At 38.9% G+C, this 19,613-nt stretch overlaps 1 protein-coding gene and 1 long non-coding RNA gene across 13 annotated transcripts in view; both read right to left on the bottom strand.

Moving 5' to 3' along the window:
* LRRC49 (leucine rich repeat containing 49) overlaps window positions 1-19,613 on the bottom strand; it is a 153,218-nt gene that overhangs the window by 132,011 nt on the left and 1,594 nt on the right. For 6 of the 12 annotated variants that reach the window (XM_070468737.1, XM_070468738.1, XM_070468740.1 and 3 more), the window contains 5 exons: window positions 18,911-18,998; window positions 14,515-14,712; window positions 14,081-14,183; window positions 12,516-12,719; window positions 210-276 (listed from right to left, as the gene is read on the bottom strand). In XM_070468737.1, the coding sequence (XP_070324838.1) occupies window positions 210-276; window positions 12,516-12,719; window positions 14,081-14,183; window positions 14,515-14,712; window positions 18,911-18,998 (660 nt within the window). The remainder of the gene's footprint in view (window positions 1-209; window positions 277-12,515; window positions 12,720-14,080; window positions 14,184-14,514; window positions 14,713-18,910; window positions 18,999-19,613) is intronic. The other 6 variants (XM_070468741.1, XM_070468742.1, XM_070468745.1 and 3 more) reach the window with 1 other exon arrangement.
* On the bottom strand, window positions 7,920-10,986 carry LOC139035568 (uncharacterized). Its single transcript, XR_011488170.1, has 2 exons — window positions 10,750-10,986; window positions 7,920-9,161 (listed from the first exon to the last, which is right to left on the bottom strand). It is a non-coding gene; the product is annotated as an uncharacterized lncRNA (long non-coding RNA).

Here is a 19,613-nt window from a genome sequence, read left to right as displayed (position 1 = left end):
TAAGAATTCTAAATGTTTTATGTCTTATCTGTCATTTGCTGTTGAGAAATTTATGTAAGTAGACTTACTACCTTAATACCACAGCTAATTTCAGTGAATCAGTAAAGTAACTCTGGAAAAATTCAACACAGGTATAATTATTAAAAGTTCTATGCCAAATTTCCTAGAGCTTTTTCAAAAAAGTAAGTTACAAAGGGCTTTAACAATACCTGATTTCCATGAAGGTCCAAGACATCTAAGCTCTTTAGATTCTCCAGATTTGAAATTTTCTTAATTCTGAAAATAAGAATAAGTAGAATGGAAATACAGATGTATCACATCTATTGAAAATCAAAACAGTCTAAGGCATAACTTAATTTATTCTTTCTCTCCAGATCGATGGATATATATATATAGATAGATAGATAGACACAGAAGGACATATATACATAGAGATTATATATAATTATATATATTTAAAAACATATCCCCATTGATTTAATTGTAATGTTAAAGACACAGTTCCACTGGGGGAAATGTTCCAAAGACAGCTTAAAAGTGCTCTTTAGGAAAGAACAATTGTACTTCTAGGAACTTTAGCACAAGGCACTTACTCAAAGCAATTTCCTTCACCTTAGAACAAAACTTAAATCCCTCACCTCAGTCCTCAAGGCCCTAAACTGTCTGGCTGACTCTTCCTTTAGCTTATCTCCTCCCATGGCTCAGGCTTACCCACTCACTCTGCTCCAGCCACAGGGGCTTTCTTGCTATCTCTAACTTGACAAATTCATTTCTGCCTTGGGGTGTTTACCCTTGCTGTTCCTTCTTCCTTAATGTTCTTCCACCAGAACTTCACATGGTTCACTCCTTCCCATTTTTCAAGTCTTGGCTCAAACATCTTCTCAGAGCAGCCTTTCCAGGTGACCCTCTCTCTTCCTTTCCATCACTCACATCATAGCCAAATCCAGAATTGTATTACCAAAACCAATGCAACCCAATTTAGTTTATAAAAATATTTATCATACACCTATTATGATCTATTGCAGTGTGACTACAGTTCTTCCTCTCACCCTTATCTCACCACACCAGCCCCTCCCACACTGCTCCATTAGGACCAAAATCCCCTCTCCGTCTCCTCTCTCACACCTCTCTCCTTGCTCACATGGATTATTTACTGTCTGAGACACCAGCGAAACCAAAATAATAAAATATATTCAAGTAAAAAACAGATCACATAAAAACCAATTTTTAAAACTTCAGTTCAGTTCAGTCACTAAGTTGTGTCCGATTCTTTGCGACCCCATGAACCACAGCATGCCAGGCCTCCCTGTCCATCACCAACTCCCGGAGTCCACCCAAACCCATGTCCATTGAGTCGGTGATGCCATCCAACCATCTCATCCTCTGTCGTCCCCTTCTCCTCCTGCCCTCAATCTTTCCTAGCATCAGGGTCTTTTCAAATGAGTCAGCTCTTCACATCAGGTGGTCAAAGTACTGGAGTTTCAGCTTCAACATCAGTCCTTCCAATGAACACCCAGGACTGATCTCCTTCAGGATGGACTGGCTGGATCTCCTTGCAGTCCATGGGACTCTCAAGAGTCTTCTCCAACACCACACTTCAAAAGCATCAATTCTTCTGCGCTCAGTTTTCTTTATAGTCCAACTCTCACATCCATACATGACCACTGGAAAAACCATAGCCTTGACTAGGCGGACCTTTGTTGGCAAAGTAATGTCTCTGTGCTTTAATATGCTGTCTAGGTTGGTCATAACTTTTCTTCCAAGGAGCAAGCGTCTTTTAATTTCATGGCTGCAATCACCATCTTCGGTGATTTGGGGGCCCAGAAAAATACAGTCATCCACTGTTTCCACATGTGAGTACAGAATGGTATATTCAGTGTTGATAACCAACGCCTGGAAATAAGGCAAAGGGCTGAATGACTGTCCCGTCAGTGTTGTATTAGAGCACTGTCAAAAACCCACCTAAGGATCATCTGTTTACAACTGACTAGAGCCCAAACTCTGTAAGTTATATACTAACTTGTAGAAAACTACTAAGATACCAATGTGACCTGAACGCTTTTATTTAAAAAGAAACTCTCCCATCAAATGGAAGTGAACTAGAAAAAGACAAGGCTCACTCATCACTCAGCATCTACAGACCTCTAGGGACACACCACAGCTTGTCTCTGCAGGTCACAGTATGTGCTGATGCTCGAATAAGGACCCCACTTCAGGATCTATATGAGGCCTGGCTTTTCAGGTGTCAAAGACAAATCCTTAAGTGAGATACTTCAAGAAATCAAAAGGAAAGGAATATGGAATTCCAGGGCCTAGTGGAAAATTCTGTTATCTATAGAACTGGGTGATCACGAGAAAACCCAGAGAAGCTCTCGTCATGAGCCTGTGAACATCAGGGTACCAGAAGATCTCACAAAGGTAAACAGAGGATATAGAAAGAAGAAGAGTTAGATGGGAAGAACTTCAACAGCAAAGTGGTATAGAGGGGTTGGGAGTTCTTTGGTAGCAATGTAAACTTCACATATGGAAGCTGAGCAGGATCTTTCTAGGTTTGGAGCAGAAATCTTTGTTGTATCTGCTTGAATTTAAAGGCATATGGTTGCACTGGATTTTCATATGTGGTTCCAATGCCTTGCACTCAGACTGCAGTGCTTTGAGATGTGCGAGGGAGTAAACATTATTGATTTAACCAGCAGGGGGCAATGAGCCACCCAAGACAAACAAGGAGACAGGGTGAGATGTGTTTCTCTCTTCTTTAGCAATCCTCAGCCAGGTTTGCCTAATAACCACTAAAGTACTACCTCAGTATAGATTTGCATCTTCAAGGCTCACAGGCTCCTTGCTGTGACAAAGTCAGTTGACTGGAGAGCAGGAGGAATATACTAGGGGTCAGATTTGCTTGTACTGATACTTCAGAAATATGCAATTTGGGAGAATGTGGAAAGTAGTCTTCTGACACATTTTTTTTTACTCCAGAACACTAAAAGTTTTAGAACTGTTTAATAGCTACTTTCTTTACGTGGAAAATAAAGTATGAGCAAAAGTAAACAAAAAACAGATGGAGGAATAGAAAGAGAAAGACAGACTTGGATTGTCAAAGAACAAAATCTTTTTTAAAAATATTATTTCCAAAAAGCCAGATAAACTGAAAAGAAGAAACAGTAATGTGGAGAAAAGAAAACCTTCATGCACTGTTGATGGGAATATAAATTGGTGAAGCCACTATGGAAAATGGTATGGAAATCCCTCCAAAAATTGGAAATAGTGGACTTCCCTGTTGGTTCAGTAGTTAAGGATCTGCCTGCCAATGCAGGGGGCACAGTTTGATCCCTAGTGCAGGAAGACACCACATACCATGGGACAGCCAAGCCTGTGCGCCACAGTCACTGACCCCACACTTTAAAGCCCATGTGCTGCACCTACTGAAGCCCACAGGCCATGGGCCTGTGCTCCACAACCAGAGACACCAGCAAAACAAGAAGCCCTTGAACCACAACAAACAGTAGCCCCCACTCACTGCAACTAGAGAAAGTCTGTGCACAGTAATGAAGACACAGCTCAGCCACGGAGAAAGAAACAATTCTAAAAAAATTTAACATGGAACTACTATATCATCCAAAAATTCCATTTCTGGGTATATATCTGAAGAGAAAAACACCAATTAAAAAGATATGTGCACCCCTATGTTCACTGCAGCAATATTTACAATAGCCACAATATGGAAGCAGGCCAAGCGCCCATCAGTAGATGAACCAATGAAGAAGATATAGTGTATATATACACGGAATATTATTCAGCCATAAAAAGAATGGAAATCTTGCCTTTGCAACAACATGGATGGACCTGGCAGGTATAATGCTAACTGAACTACATCAGACAGAGAAAGGCAAAATACCATATGATTTCACTAATATATGGAAACCAAAAAGCACAACAAAACAGAAATGGTTATAGAGAACAAACAGGTGGTTGCCAGAGTGGGTAGCGAGAAAGAAATAGGTGAGGGAGATTAAGAGACACAAACTACCAACTGCAAAATAAATGAGTCATGAGTATGAAACATATAGTGTGAGGAATGTAGTCAATAATTATGTAATATCTTTGGTGAGACATGGTAACTAGATTTACTGTGGTGATCACTTTGAAATGTATAGAAATATCAAATCACTATGTGTGTAACAGGAACTAACAGAGATTTGGAGGTTGATTATATTCATAAACAAACAAAATCAGGAAAAGAAATCAGATTTGTGGTTACCAGAGGCAGGAAATGGGTGACAGGAGGGGGAACTGGATGAGGGCAGTCAAAAGATACAAACTTTCAGTTATGAGATACATAAGTATACTAGGGACATAATGTACAATCAGTTCAGTTCAGTCACTCAGTCATGTTGACTCTTTCCGACTCCAGAAACCGCAGCATGCCACGCCTCCCTGTCCATCACCAACTCACGGAGTTCACCCAAAATCATGTCCATTGAGTTGGTGATACCATCCAGCCATCTCATCTTCTGTCATCCCCTTCTCCTGCCCTCAATCTTTCCCAGCATCAGGGTCTTTTCAAATGAGTCAGCTCTTTACATCAGGTGGCCAAAGTATTGGGAGTTTCAGCTTCAGCTTCAGTCCTTCCAATGAACACCCAGGTCTGATCTCCTTTAGGATGGACTGGTTGGATCTCCTTGCAGTCCAAGGGACTCTCAAGAGTCTTCTCTAATACCACAGTTCAAAAGCATCAATTCTTCAGCGCTCAGCTTTCTTCACAGTCCAACTCTCATATCCATACATGACCACTGGAAAAACCATAGTTTTGACTGGATGGACCTTTGTTGACAAAGTAATGTCTCTGCTTTTTAATATGCTGTCTAGGTTGGTCATAGCTTTCCTTCCAAGGAGTAAGCGTCTTTTAATTTCATTGCTGCAATCACCATCTACAGTGATTTTGGAGCCCAGAAAAATAAAGTCAGCCACTGTTTCCATTGTCTCCCTATCTATTTCCCATGAAGTGATGGGATTGGATGCCATGATCTTAGTTTTCTGAATGTTGAGCTTTAAGCCAACTTTTTCACTCTACTCTTTCACTTTCATCAAGAGGTTCTTTAGTTCTTCTTCACTTTCTGCCATAAGGGTGGTATCAACTGCATATCTGAAGTTATTGATATTTCTCCCGGCAATCTTGACTCCAGCTTGTGCTTTTTCCAGTCCAGCGTTTCTCATGATGTACTCTGCATATAAGTTAAATAAGCAAGGTGACAATATACAGCCTTAACGTACTCCTTTTCCTATCTGGAACCAGCCTGTTGTTCCATGTCCAGTTCTAACTGTTGCTTCCTGACCTGCATACAGGTTTCTCAAGAGGCAGGTCAGGTGGTCTTGTATCCCCATCTCTTTCAGAATTTTCCACAGTTTATTTTGATCCATGTAGTGAAAGGCTTTGGCATAGTCAATAAAGCAGAAATAGATGTTTTTCTGGAACTCTCTTGCTTTTTCGTTGATCCATCAGATGTTGGGAATAGGATAAATATAATTAACACTACTGTATGTTATAAGTGAAAGTGGTTAACAAAGCAAATCCTAAGAGTTCTCATCCCAAGGACACAAGTTTTCTGTTTCTTTCATTTTGTATCTATATATGAATTGGTGAATATTCACTAAACTTGTGATAATCACTTCATGATGTATATAAGTCAAATCATTTTGGGGAGAATGGATACATGTATATGTATATGTATGGCTGATTCCCTTTGTTGTTCACCAGAAACTATCAAACACTGTTAATTTGTTATACTCCAATACAAAATTAAAAAGTTCTTCTCAAAAACCATTATGCTATATATTTTAAACTTACACAGTGCTGTATGTCAATTATATCTTAATAAAACTGCAAGAAAAGAAACAAACTAAAAGAAGGACCTAAAAGTCATGATACTAAAGAATGAATGGAAACTAGATAAACAAATCAGAAACTCCAAGGATCAGAAAGTAGTGAAGAAGTCTCTGGGAGAGATGACCAGGAGCACCTATAAAGAAATGCCTCAACTATATGAAAAGTTTCTTTTATGCCTCACTTTTATTGAAGTGAATGCTCTGGTGGCATATTCCAGAGGCATATGTAACCTTGCAAAAGTCACTTCACATCTTCATTTCTTCATCTGTAAATGAGGCAGCTGATCACTGATATCTGAGTTTACTCCAAATTCTAATACTCTATGATTCTATAATTCCTCTAAATTCCCTCATGCTACCATAATGCTTAGCTTAACACTTGAGCCAACTGTGGTTGATAAACTACACTGATGGGAACTTTCAAGAAACCACAAAAAACAGACAAGAGCCTAGAACACTGGCGCATAATCTTGAAAAAAGTATTTTACATTAATTACCATCAGACAGTGAGAATAAAAATTCAAAGTCCATGCTGTGGGGGCTGGGAAGGAATAGGGAAGAGAGAAGCCATGCTTAGGTATAATACTGTATCTAAACTTCATGATAATATAAAAAATCAGTTTTGGATTTTGCTAAACAGCCTTTCTTTGTAACACTGTAAAAGCTATCCAGTAGAACAGAATGGAAAAAAAACTGTTGAACAAATCTCAATGGAATTAGTCAGGAATTGAGTAGCTGTACTATACAATAGATCCTTTAAAAGGGGACTGGGGAAGTTAGTGTAAGATATAACATTAAAAACACACTGAAAATATCATTTGAACAATAATCAGTATCACTAAATATCAGCAGGGTATTAGTTCCCAATAGACATCAAAATCTCAGTTCAGTCACTCAGTTGTGTCGAACTCTTTGCAACCACATGGACTGCAGCACACCAGGCATCCTTGTCCATCACCAACTCCTGGAGCTTACTCAAACTCATGTCCATCAAGTCGGTGATGCCATCCAACCATCTCATCCTCTGTCATCACCTTCTTCTCCTGCTTTCAATCTTTCCCAGCATCAGAGTCTTTCCCATGAGTCAGTTCTTCACATCAGGTGGCCAAAGTATTGGGAGTTTCAGCTTCAACATCAGTCCTTATTCAGGAATGATTTCATTTAGGATGGACTGGTTGGATCTCCTTGCAGTCCATGGGACTTTCAAGAGTCTCCTCCAACACCACAGTTCAAAAGCATCAATTCTTCAGTGCTCAGCTTTCTTTATAGTCCAAATCTCACATCCATACATGACTACTAGAAAAACCATAACTTTGACTAGATGGACCTTTGTTAGCAAAGTAATGTCTCTGCATTTTAATATGCTGTCTAGGTTGGTTATACCTTTTCTTCCAAGGAGCAAGCGTCTTTCAATTTCATGGGTGCAGTTACCATCTGCAGTGATTTTGGAGCCCAAGAAAATAAAGTCTGTCACTATTTCCATTGTGTCCCCATCTATTTGCCATGAAGTGATACGACCAGATACCATGATCTTAGTTTTCTGAATGTTGAGCTTTAAGCCAACTTTTTCACTCTCCTCTTTCACTTTCATCAAGAGGCTCTTTAGTTCTTCTTCAATTTCTGCCATAAGGGTGGTGTCATCTGCATATTTTAGGTTATTGATATTTCTCCCAGCAATCTTGACTCCAGCTTGTGCTTCCTCCAGTGCAGCATTTCTCATGATGTAGTCTGCATATAAGTTAAATAATCAGGCTACAATATACAGCCTTGATGTACTCCTTTTCCTATTTGGAACCAGTCTATTGTTCTATGTCCAATTCTAACTGTTGCTTCTTGATCTGCAAACAGATTTCTTAGGAGGCAGGTCAGGTGGTCTGGTATTCCCATCTCCTTGAAGAATTTTCCTGTTTGCTGTGATCCATACAGTCAAAGGATTTGGCATAGTCAATAAAGCAGAAGTAGATGTTTTTCTGTAACTCTCTTGCTTTTTTTGATGATCCTGTGGATGTTGGCAATTTGATCTCTGGTTCCTCTGCTTTTTCTAAAACCAGCTTGAACATCTGGAAGTTCATGGTTCACATACCGTTGAAGCCTGGCTTGGAGAATTTTGAGCATTACTTTGCTAGCATGTGAGATGAGTGCAATTGTGTGGTAGTTTGAACACTCCGTGGCATTGCCTTTCTTTGGGATTGGAATGAAAACTGACCTTTCCCAGTCCTGTGGCCACTGCTGAGTTTTCCAAATTTGCTGGCATATTGAGTGCAGCACTTTCACAGCATCACCTTTTAGGATTTGAAATAGCTCAACTGGAATTCCATCACCTCCACTAGCTTTGTTCGTAGTGATGCTTCCTAAGGCCCACCTGACTTCACATTCTAGGATGTCTGGCTCTAGATGAGTGATCACACCATTGTGGTTATCTGGGTCATTAAGATCTTTTTTGTACAGTTCTGTGTATTCTTGCCACCTCTTCTTAATATCTTCTGCTTCTGTTAGTTCCATACCATTTTTGTCCTTTATTGTGCCCATCTTTGCATGAAATGTTCCCTTGGTATCTCTAATTTTCTTGAAGAGATCTTTAGTCTTTCCCATTCTATTGTTATCCTCTATTTCTTTGCATTGATCACTGAGGAAAGCGTTCTTATCTCTCCTTGCTATTCTTTGGAACTCTACATTCAAATGGGTATATCTTTCCCTTTCTCCTTTGTCTTTAGCTTCTCTTCTTTTCTCAGCTATTTGCAAGGGCTCCTCAGACAACTATTTTGTCTTTTTACATTTCTTTTTCTTGGGAATGGTCTTGATCACTGCCTCTTGTATAATGTCACGAACCTCCATCCATAGTTCTTTAGGCACTCTATCAGATCTAATCCCTTGAATCTATTGTTCACTTCCACTGTATAATTGTAAGGGATTTGATTTAGGTCATACCTGAATGGTCTACTGGTTTTCCTATTTTCTTCAAATTAAGTCTGAATTTGGCAATAAGGAGTTCATGATCTGAGCTACAGTCAGCTCCTGGTCTTGTTTTCGCCGAATGTATAGAGCTTCTCCATCTTTGGCTGCAATGAATAAAATCAATCTGATTTCGATGTTGACATCTGGTGATGTCAATGTGTAGAGTCTTCTCTTGTGTTGTTGGAAGAGGGTGTTTGCTATGACCAGTGTGTTCTCTTGGCAAAACTCTGTTAGCCTTTGCCCTGCTTCGTTTTGTACTCCAAGGCCAAATTTGCCTGTTACTCCAGGTATCTCTTGACCTCCTACTTTTGCATTCCAGTCCCCTATAATGAAAAGGACATATTTTTTGGGTGTTAGTTCTAGAAGGTCTTGTAGGTCTTCACAGAACCATTCAACTTCAGCTTCTTCAGGATTACTAGTCAGGGCATAGACTTGGATTACTGTGATATTGAAAGGTTTGCCTTGGAAACAAATAGAGATCATTCTGTTGTCTATGCGATTGCACCCAACTACTGCATTTTGGACCCCTTTGTTTACTATGAGGGCTATTCCATTTCTTCTAAGGGATTCTTGCCCACAGTAGTAGATATAATGGTCATCTGAATTAAATTAACCCATTCCAGTCCATTTTAGTTCACTGATACCTAAAATGTCAATGCTTACTCTTGCCATCTGCTGTTTGACCACTTCCAATTTGCCTTGATTCATGGACCTAACATTCCAGGTTCCTATGTAATATGGCTCTTTACAGCATCAGACTTTACTTCCATCACCTGTCACAACTACCAAGAGGTATTATTTTTGCTTTGGCTGTCTCTTCATTCTTTTTGGAGTTATTTCTCCACTTCTGTAGCATATTGGGTACCTACCGACCTCGGGAGTTCATCTTTCAGTGTCCTATCGTTTTGCCTTTTCATACTGTTCATGGGGTTCTCAAGGCAAGAATACTGAAATGGTCTGCCATTCCCTTCTCCAGTGGGCCACGTTTTGTCAGAACTCTCCACCATGACCCATCCATCTGGGTGGCCCTACATGGCATGGCTCATAGTTTCACTGAATTAGACAAGGCTGTGGTCCATGTGATCAGTTTGGTTAGTTTTCTGTGATTCTGGTTTTCATTCTGTATGCACTCTTGACAGATAAGGATAAGAGGCTTACGGAAGCTTCCTGATGGGAGAGACTGAGGGGGAAACTGGGTCTTGTTCTGATGGGCAGGGCCATGCTCAGTAAGTCTTTAATCTAATTTTCTGTTGATGGTCGGGGCTGTGTTCCCTCCCTGTTGTTTGACCTGAGGCCAAACTATGGTGGAGGTCATGAAATAATGGCGACCTCCTTCAAAAGGTCCCGTGCACGCACTGCCACGCTCAGTACCCCCGACCCAGCAGCAGGCCACTGCCGACCCACGTCTCTGCCAGAGACTCCTGGACTCTCACAGGCAAGTCTGGGTCAGTTTCTTGTGGAGTCACTGCTCCTTTCTCCTGGGTCCTGGTGCACACAAGGTTCTGTTTGTGCCCTCCAAGAGTCTGTTTCCTAGTCCTGTGTAAGTTCTGGTGGCTCTATGACAGGGTTAATGAAAACCTCCTCCAAGAGGGCTTATGCCATACTCAGGTCTGCTGCACCCAGAGGCCCTGCCCCTGCAGCAGTCCACTGCTGACCCGAACCCTGCAGGAGACACTCAAACACAGCTCTGGCTCAGTCTCTGTGGGGTCTCTAGGTCCTGGTACACACAAGGTTTGTTTGAGCCCTCTGAGCATCTCTGGAGGGTAAGGGGTTTGATTCTAAATGCAATTTCACCCCTCCTACCATCTTGCTTATGGCAGACACCACCATTATGGCAGAAAGCAAAGAAGAACTAAAGAGCCTCTTGATGAAAGTGAAAGAGGAGAGCAAAAAAGTTGGCTTAAAACTCACATTTAGAAAACCAGGATCATGGCATCTGGTCCCATCACTTCATAGCAAACAGATAGGGAAACAGTGGCAGACTTTATTTTCTTGGGATCCCAAATCACTGCAGATGGTGACTGCACCCATGAAATTAAAAGACACCTGCTCCTTGGAAGAAAAGGTATAACCAACCTAGATAGCATATTAAAAAGCAGAGACATTACTTTGCCAACAAAGGTCCATCTAGTCAAAGCTATGGTTTTTCCAGTAGTCATGTATGGATGTGAGATTTCGACTACAAAGAAAGCTGAGCGCTGAAGAATTGATGCTTTTGAACTGTGGTGCTGGAAGACTCTTGAGAGTTCCTTGAACTGCAAGGAGATCCAACCAGTCCATCCTAAAGGAGATCAGTCCTGTATAATCATTGGAAGGACTGATGCTGAAACTGAAATTCCAATACTTTGGCCACCTGATGCAAAGAACTGACTCATTTAAAAAGATCCTGATGCTGGGAAAGACTGAAGGCAGGAGAAGAAGGGGATGACAAAGGATGAGATGGTTGGATGCCATCACTGACTCGATGGACATGAGTTTCAGTAAACCCCGGGAGTTGGTAACGGGGATGCCTGGCATGCTGCAGTCCACGGGGTCGCAAAGAGTCAGATACAACTGAGCGACTTAACTGAACTGAACTGAACCGTCTTGCTGGGGCTTCTCCTCTGCCCTTGGACATGGGGTATCTTTTTTTGGTGGGATCAATATCAAAATCCGCAAGTGTTCAAATCCGTTATGTGAAATGGCAGAGTATATGTAGACTTTAAATCACCTCTAGACTACTCATAATACATACTACAATGTCAATGCTATATAAATAGTCTCCAGGAACACAGTAAATGCAAGATTTACTTTTTGGAACTTTTTGGAATATTTTTTCAAGTGTTTTTCGATACTCAGTTGAATCTGTGGATGAAAAACTGGAATCAGATAGCCGACTATAATTTGACAGTCACAAAGTATCACATGCCCACCCTTAGTTAAGCACTGAGAAGAATCACAAGTGAAACACATAAGCTTACTGTGAATACACATATTTAAAATATAGCCTAATAAAACATAAAGGCCAAAGTCTGTTATTTACTCCCACATATGATATGGCTCTGTAAAGCAATGGAAATAACACTTAACAAATGCTATGGGCTTCCCAGGTGGCGCTACTGGTAAAGAAGCCGCCTGCCAATGCAGGAGACATAAGAGACGTGCGTTTAGTCCCTGGGTTGGGAAGATACCCTGGAGGAGGGCATGACAACCCACTCCAGTATACTTTCCTGGAGAACCCCTTGGCCAGAGAAGCCTGGTGGGGACAGTCCATGGCGTCACAAAGAGTCGGACACAACTTGGGATTCCCTGGTGGCTCAGACGGTAAAGAGTCCACCTGCAATGCGGGAGACCTGGATTCCATCCCTGGGTTGAGAAGACGCCCTGGAGAAGGGAAAGGCTACCCACTTTGGTATTCTGGCCTGGAGAATGCCATGTACGGTATAGTCCATGGGGTGGTAAAGAGTCAGACACGGCTGAGTGACTTTCAATAAATGTTACTTGGTTTGAATAACTGTCAATATGAAACTCATAAAACAAATTATAAATGAATCTTAATCCAATCAAACAGTCTTTCAAAAACATGATTCTGTTAGGTTTTTAAGTATCATTCAATGTTGAGTTGCCATCTAGAGACCACAGGAGGACTCAACGTTAGTCCTAAGTATAACAAACAATGACTGACCTATAACGATTACCTGTTTTTCCCCAACAGAAGGACACGGAGGGATCTCAGAGTAGAAAGCCCACTAATTTCTTCAATCTGATTATCATATAGATCCAAGAATATTAGCCTCTGGAGATTGGAGATATTCTGGATCTGAGTTATAGAATTGTGCTGAAAGTTCAGGAGACGAAGGTGCTCTTCCCCATCAATAATAGGACACACGGTCAGCTTCTGCCTAGAAAACATGTTTAAAGTTAGTAAGGTTCTGATTCAGCAGTCTGCCTTGTCTCAAAAATATTAACAGTGGTATCTTTGCATGCCCACGCTGTGAGAAGAAGAAAAACAGAACCATTTCTTGCCTTCATGAACCAAGCATTCTAGATCTAATTGTAAATCACTCATATAAAAACTGATATACTTTAGCAAGGGTAGTTATTAAAATTAAATCTAGCTCTCACAGTATTAAAAAAAACTCCACTACTAATAATTTCACATAAAGTTAACCATCAGAAAACACTCAGTGTAATTGCCTTCTGTGGGAGAGGTTGAGATGATTCAAGGAACCATGTCACATAACCAGAGAAATGTGCTTGCCATTAACCCATTGATATAAAGACTGCTCAGGCATTGCTCAGCTAGAAAGTTTGCTTAACCTCTTGCTGTTAGATATGTACTGCTGAGAAGGTTTCTCTGCTGGTTATAATGCTAAGATAAGGTTGAAATCCTTCATCCACTATTCTACTGCAGATACTTTGCTAGATTTAAAGATAGGGATTGAGTCCTAAACACACTTATTCATTCAAAATTTGTTAAGGGTTTATTTTGTCCAGGGCTTTGTTTTAGATGCTGGGGATACAGAACTGAACAAAACTCCCCATGTCTGTGGAGTTTACATTCTACTCGGAGGAGACAAACAATAAACGACAATAAACGTGCTAAGTTAAATATTTAATATGTGAGAGGGTGTTAAGTGCTGAGAATAAAAAGTGGAGAAAGGTGCTGGAACTGTCAGGGTTGAAGGAGTTGCTGCCTTGGAGAGTTGGGGCAGGGAAGGCTATCCCTAGGTGGTGACACTGGAGGAAAGATCTGATGGAGGTAAGAAAGTGAGCCTACTGACACGTGGTGAAATAGCATTCCAGGCAGAGGGAACAGCAAATGCAAAACCCCTGATGTTTAAGCACTCTTGGTGTATTCAAGGAGCAGGTATGCAGTAGCAGGGTGAGTGAAGGCAAGACTAGGAGCAGGTGAGGTCAATAAGGTGAAAGGGAACTCAACTGAATAGTGCTGAGAAACCCATCGGAGGAGTATATTTTGAAGTTTTTTTCCTATCCTAAAACCCATTTTTATCAATGTCATACTTTAGAACCGCTATAGTACTCTTTTTAGAGTATGGTCAAGATCCTTTACATTACATAGATATAAAATTTCTCTGCATACTCCTGGAAGGATAAATTTAAAATTGGCAGTGATTATACCTAGGTAGGAGAACTAAATGGCTGAAAAACAAGGGGGAGGAAGAGAGACTTTTGTACCTTTCAAATCTTGTACTATGTCTATATATTATCTAGTCAAAAAAATTAAATAAGTTGTCCTCACCTTTCTAGGGTCAACCTGTCTGAGTAAAGAATTTTCTCTTCAGAAGAACGTTGGAGAATGGGAAATGAAGGCATTGATGAGCTCACCAAATTAATATGATCACCTATTAAAAATAATATACAAATTACTTGAATAAGAAAAATCTTTCAGATTTGAAACTAAAATCACCTCATATTTGGAGAACCTTGGCATCTATCAACATCCTTTCTAGAAAATACAGCTTCCATAGCTCTCTGTATTTGAAACTAAAGTTCAGCTTGTTTTCCTCCTCAGGTCTAAACTATGTGTTCTGTACATAACAAACAATTTTTCCCTTGCCTTGTAGATTGGTTGATAGTACAGGACTACTCTAGAGCTACATTAATCCCTTATAATCCTGACTGTTAATACTATATTTTAACTCTCTTATAACTGAGATGATAGTCCCTCATTACCAGATACATTTGGGCCAGCACTATGACAGCCCTGCCGGATTCTGGACTTTGAAGGTGTCTGAATGGAAGAATCTCCAAATGCTGATAAGGAGCTCGTGGCAGTTTTCATTTCCAGCCCACATAGTTCTGTCACATTTGTTGTGGATGAGATGCAGGATGATTTATTATGAAGCGAAGGACTTATTACTCTTCCATCTCCTTCAAAATATCAAAAAATTTATCACAAAGCTACACAGTACATGACTTTGGAGAAATATAAAGAAAGTAGTTTTGGATAGCAAATGTAAACCTCGAATCATCCTTTTTTCTTTGTGTGTTCAGCTACTATTGGTAGAGAACATTCCAGAGACCAAAGTGGATGTCAATAAATCTTGCACATTTGCAGTTAGGTTTAGTTAGGGAGGGGTCACACAGAGTCGGGCACGACTGAAGTGATTCAGCAGCAGCAGCAGCAGGTATCTGACACCCCCATGAGGCTTATAGGCTGTCGGCTTGGTGTTGCCCTGCCATTAAGTAGCTTCCAATCCAGTGGCACATGGAAGTGAGCAGCTGTACAGAGTATAGGCACAAAATGCAGAGGGAAAACCAATGCCTATTTATATATTCACACATAAGTGTGTCTGGTTAGTTTTCACTTAAAGAAGATCACAGATGGGTTTCTGTGGAGGTGGATATTAGGATATAGTCTAAAGACCTAGAAGAATGTAGAATAGTTAATAAAAGATGCTGAGAAGCTCCAGAAATGAAGTAAGACTTGAGCAATGGGTCAAAGATACCAATTTGAACACCAGAAGAAACTGACTTTTTCTTCTACCAAGAGAAAATTTCCTGAAAGCAGCAACTGATGTGGATGGAAGCAAAAAGCAATAAAATAGAACCTAAAGTGCCACAGAATTCTACTGCTTAAACTGACTGATAAGACCAAAAGATGAACCTAAATATAGGAAGCTATCATTCTTTGGGAGGCCATCTTAAAATCAAGTTCCATACATATTATATTAAAGAGCTGTAAAGCAATGATATTTGCTAACATCTCCAGGTATGCAAGATATATATCAAAGTGCACATGCCTGGCTTCTTGAACAAAATACTAGTGTTCACACCCCACTTTTCTGAATATCATGAAATATCAATATAATTCATAATGATGTTCTAGAGTACAAGCATTCAGAACAAAGATCATGTCCATAAATGAACTGGTCTTGTGGCATGACCAGTTGCTAGCAAAATACCCAAGCAACCATAAGTCAGTAAACTGATTTGGAAATCAAAAACTGAATAGTTAAAAAAACAAAAACTAGAGTAAGGATTAACTGATTAAGGATTAACTGGTCAGCTAAAAATAATAAAGGAAAAACTCCAAACAATAAACAACCTTGATTTCCCTTGTTAGTGTCAGAGTTAGGTTTTTAAATTACTTTGTTAAGGCTTCAAGCCAGTGCCCAATTTAGAAAGCAAATTTAAATTTAATAAGACTTCGGATGTAGAGGCAATAATCAAGGAGTAAATTTCACTTACAGTCAATTAATAAAGGAATTTCATCCTCACTCTTTCTACCTCTTATTATACACAGAAGTCAAAATCATGATCTGCATGATGAGCTTACTATCATGATCAGTATGACATACATCTTACAATAAATAGCAGAATATGAGAATGATGAGATAGAAAGGCCTTAAAATCCACAAACAAGGCCCTCTAAACAACTGGGTACCAGAGTGATCTGTAATTGAAACATCCACAATAAATACCCATACATACAGTAGAGGTATGTATCAAACGCCCATACATACATATATGTGAACTGTTTCATCCTGCTTTAAAGCAAAATTTTAATTGAAACATTTTCTGTTATTGGTAATTTCATGTATCACTATTTAATGTACCAAATAGTAGCTTTTGTCTTCCTAATTAAATTTATAAGCTCCTGGAGAAATGGAGCTCATTTTATATTCTTTATATTCTTTGCAGAATCTAAATTCAGTAGGCAATCATTAAATTAACTGACTTTCCAATTTATTGAGAGTAAGTCAGAAATCTGTTTTGTGAATGTTATTTCTGTTAAAAAAGAACATCAGAAATTCTTGCATTTTAGGATAAAAAATTCTGAATGAATTCTTTCATAATTAGAATCCCAAAGTGTTTAAAGGCATAATGGTATATATTTGGTAAGAGTTTTTACTACACCACACCCTAGATATATGATGGATGGAGGGGTAGATGAGATGGATGGGTGAATGGATGGATAGACAGAGAGATGGGCAGGGGGATGGACAAATGTTTGGCTGGATAGATGGATAATACAGTAAATGTTCATATGCTTGTCCACTCAGCCTTATCTTTAACACTGTGTTGGTAATCAAAATTCTGATTTTGTATTTTTCATGATTCATCACGATGTTAAGAGTCAAGCACTACCTCTTCCTCTCTATATACATATTTTGGCATTCTTATTCAAGGGATTTAGTTAATTCAGGCCTGGAACTGAGATTTTACTGTATAGCAGTCCCTGGCTGTTACAAAACTTCAAGGATACGGGCTTAACTCTTAACATTAATATAAAAAGCCTAAAAGAAAACATATACCAAGTTTAAGACCAAGTAGCCTAACTAAAACAAAGAGTGTCTTTACTTTGGGCTGAGAGTACTACTGGTTAATTTATGGCATTTGTTCAATTAATTTTGAAAAACATAAAAAAAATATGAAACGAAGTAAAATTATAATAATTCAGAATCAGAATGCAGTTTATTAGGTAGAGATTCCCTCGTTTTTCCTGATAAGTTGCTACTTAAAATTTTTCCAAAGTTTTGTGCCTTTGGAGGAAGAACAGTGAGTACAGAAGTCAAGAATACAGCTACACACTGTGAGGCCTTCTTTGCATAAAACTGCCTGCAACTAGGAAGGAGGCACATTTGGAAACAATCAGGTACCAATTTTAGAGAGAATGATTTTGAATACAATCTTTTAATGAAAAAAATAGGTTTATTTTTCCCTAAGGAATTAATATGTATTTTATGGGTCATTATTTATGTATAGGATTTTATTCATCTTTCAGGTTCACAAAATTCAGTGCTTCTATACTATTTCCTCATTAGCAAATATCTAGAAATACTTAAACACTTGAATAAATTTATTCAGCCAGACATACACAAATCTGCCTACCAACTTCATCTTCTAACTCAAGAATACCCTGGGGAAAGTATTTAAGTTTGGCTAATGATTCAGAAAACAAATTTAAGAGTTATTATCAAAAATGTAAAGGAAGTTCACAATGTAAACACAAGAAAATTCTATTTGAAATTTTTCAGGTTCACATCTATAGCTCTGTGCGTAATACAGTGTCTGGCACACAGAACATACTCAATGGATATGTACTGAACTGAACCAAAGAAGGGAAGACAGATGTTCTCTGCACTGTGGAACAGTGGTTAGGTTGATGTCATGTCCAGCAATTGACCAAGAGAAGAATTCAAGATATAGGAAACAGAAAAGTGATGTCAGATTAGCTGGGCCCAAGAGGAAAGTCCAGAAATTATAAAACAAAAAAAGAAAGTTAATATTGAAAATCGCCACGTGTTTATGTAAGATGAACAATCTAGAGAGGCCTATACGGATTATCCTTCTCATGCAATAACTCCTAGATGAGAACAGTACTGTATGTAAGTATTTTGCAGTGCTTAAGACTAGTACATTACAGACAGCTAACAATTGTTGACAACTAAGTAACAACTCAAAAGTTCTAAAGAAGATTTCTTCTTGAATTGAACAATACATTTCAGAAATATAACCAGATCATATGAGGCTGTTTTTCAAAGGGTAGTCCACAAACCACATCCATCAGAATCTCTTGAGAAGTTATTAAACCACACTTTTCCAAATCCCACCCAAGACCTACAAAGTCAGAATGGGGAAGGGGATGAGGGAAGCACTAAGAATCTGCATTCCTAATAAGATCTTGCATGATGCACACAAATGTCAAAGCCCTTTGATATAATTATATGTGTTAGTAAGGGAAAGAGATAGCTTCTTTTCTACTCCTGACTTTCCATTCTTTCCATTGTGTCCTTACTTACTAAATATCTGTGTTCCCATAGTCTTACCCTCACTAATTAGCTATTTTTCCTAATTCTAAGACATTATTTGGAAGGTTCTTTCTAATTCTCTTGTGTATAGCCCACCCCAAACTAAAATATGACAGTTTTTCCTATATTAGAAAAAACCTACTATGTTGTCTACATAAAATCAATTCTGATTTAAACAAATGCCCAATGAATTTGGTAACCAATGAATACTGTCATCTTTAATTGAAGTCTATTTGGATCCAGAAATTCAATATTATTAAACAATATTACTTAAAGATGATAAATCATATCTGATTTCTATTCTCTGACAATACCTTGTCTACTTGAGTAGTTTCTTTCCAGGTCATGTTGTAAGAGTCGACCAGGGAATGATGGCGTTTCTCTATTTAGCTTGAATTCAACCTAAAAAACATTCAAGACATGACACTCAGAGAATGCTTTATAAATTCATTTGTACCTTTTTAGATTCTAGATTTAAGTGATATCATATGATATCTGTCTTGCTCTGTCTGACTTACTTCACTCAGTAAGACAATGTCTAAGTCCATCCATGTTGCTGCAAATGCCATTATTTCATTCTTTTTTATGACTAAGTAATATTCCATTGTATATATGTACCACATCTTCGTCTTTCATTTAAGAATTCCTCCAGTAACATGTATTTTAAAACTTTTTAGAAAAAACGTGAATTGTGCCAGTTGAAGGTGTCCAACTTGGTCAAAGAAGAAAAATTTGTGTTGTGTCTTGAGACATAGTTGTGTGGGAGATGGGTGAGTATAGCTGAGTGCTCAGGTGACAAGAGGGTAAGAAAACATGTGTATCTCAAAGATCAAATCAAAAGCCAGAAACTAAGGAAATGCCAGGGAGAATATGGGCAAATTGTTTGGGGAAAAGAATGTTCAAATCTTAATTTCTAAATCTCATTAGGCCTGATAAATTTCCACTGCTAATCATTTTTTTCTGGAATGTTAGATATGGGCCCCCAAATTATCATATTTTATCTAATGTAAGAGTCCA

The sequence above is a fragment of the Odocoileus virginianus genome, chromosome 6, assembly GCF_023699985.2.
Source record: "Odocoileus virginianus isolate 20LAN1187 ecotype Illinois chromosome 6, Ovbor_1.2, whole genome shotgun sequence".
Taxonomy (NCBI): Eukaryota; Metazoa; Chordata; class Mammalia; order Artiodactyla; family Cervidae; genus Odocoileus; species Odocoileus virginianus.
Note: the sequence above shows the minus strand (reverse complement) of the source record. Positions and strands in the feature narration are given on the sequence as shown.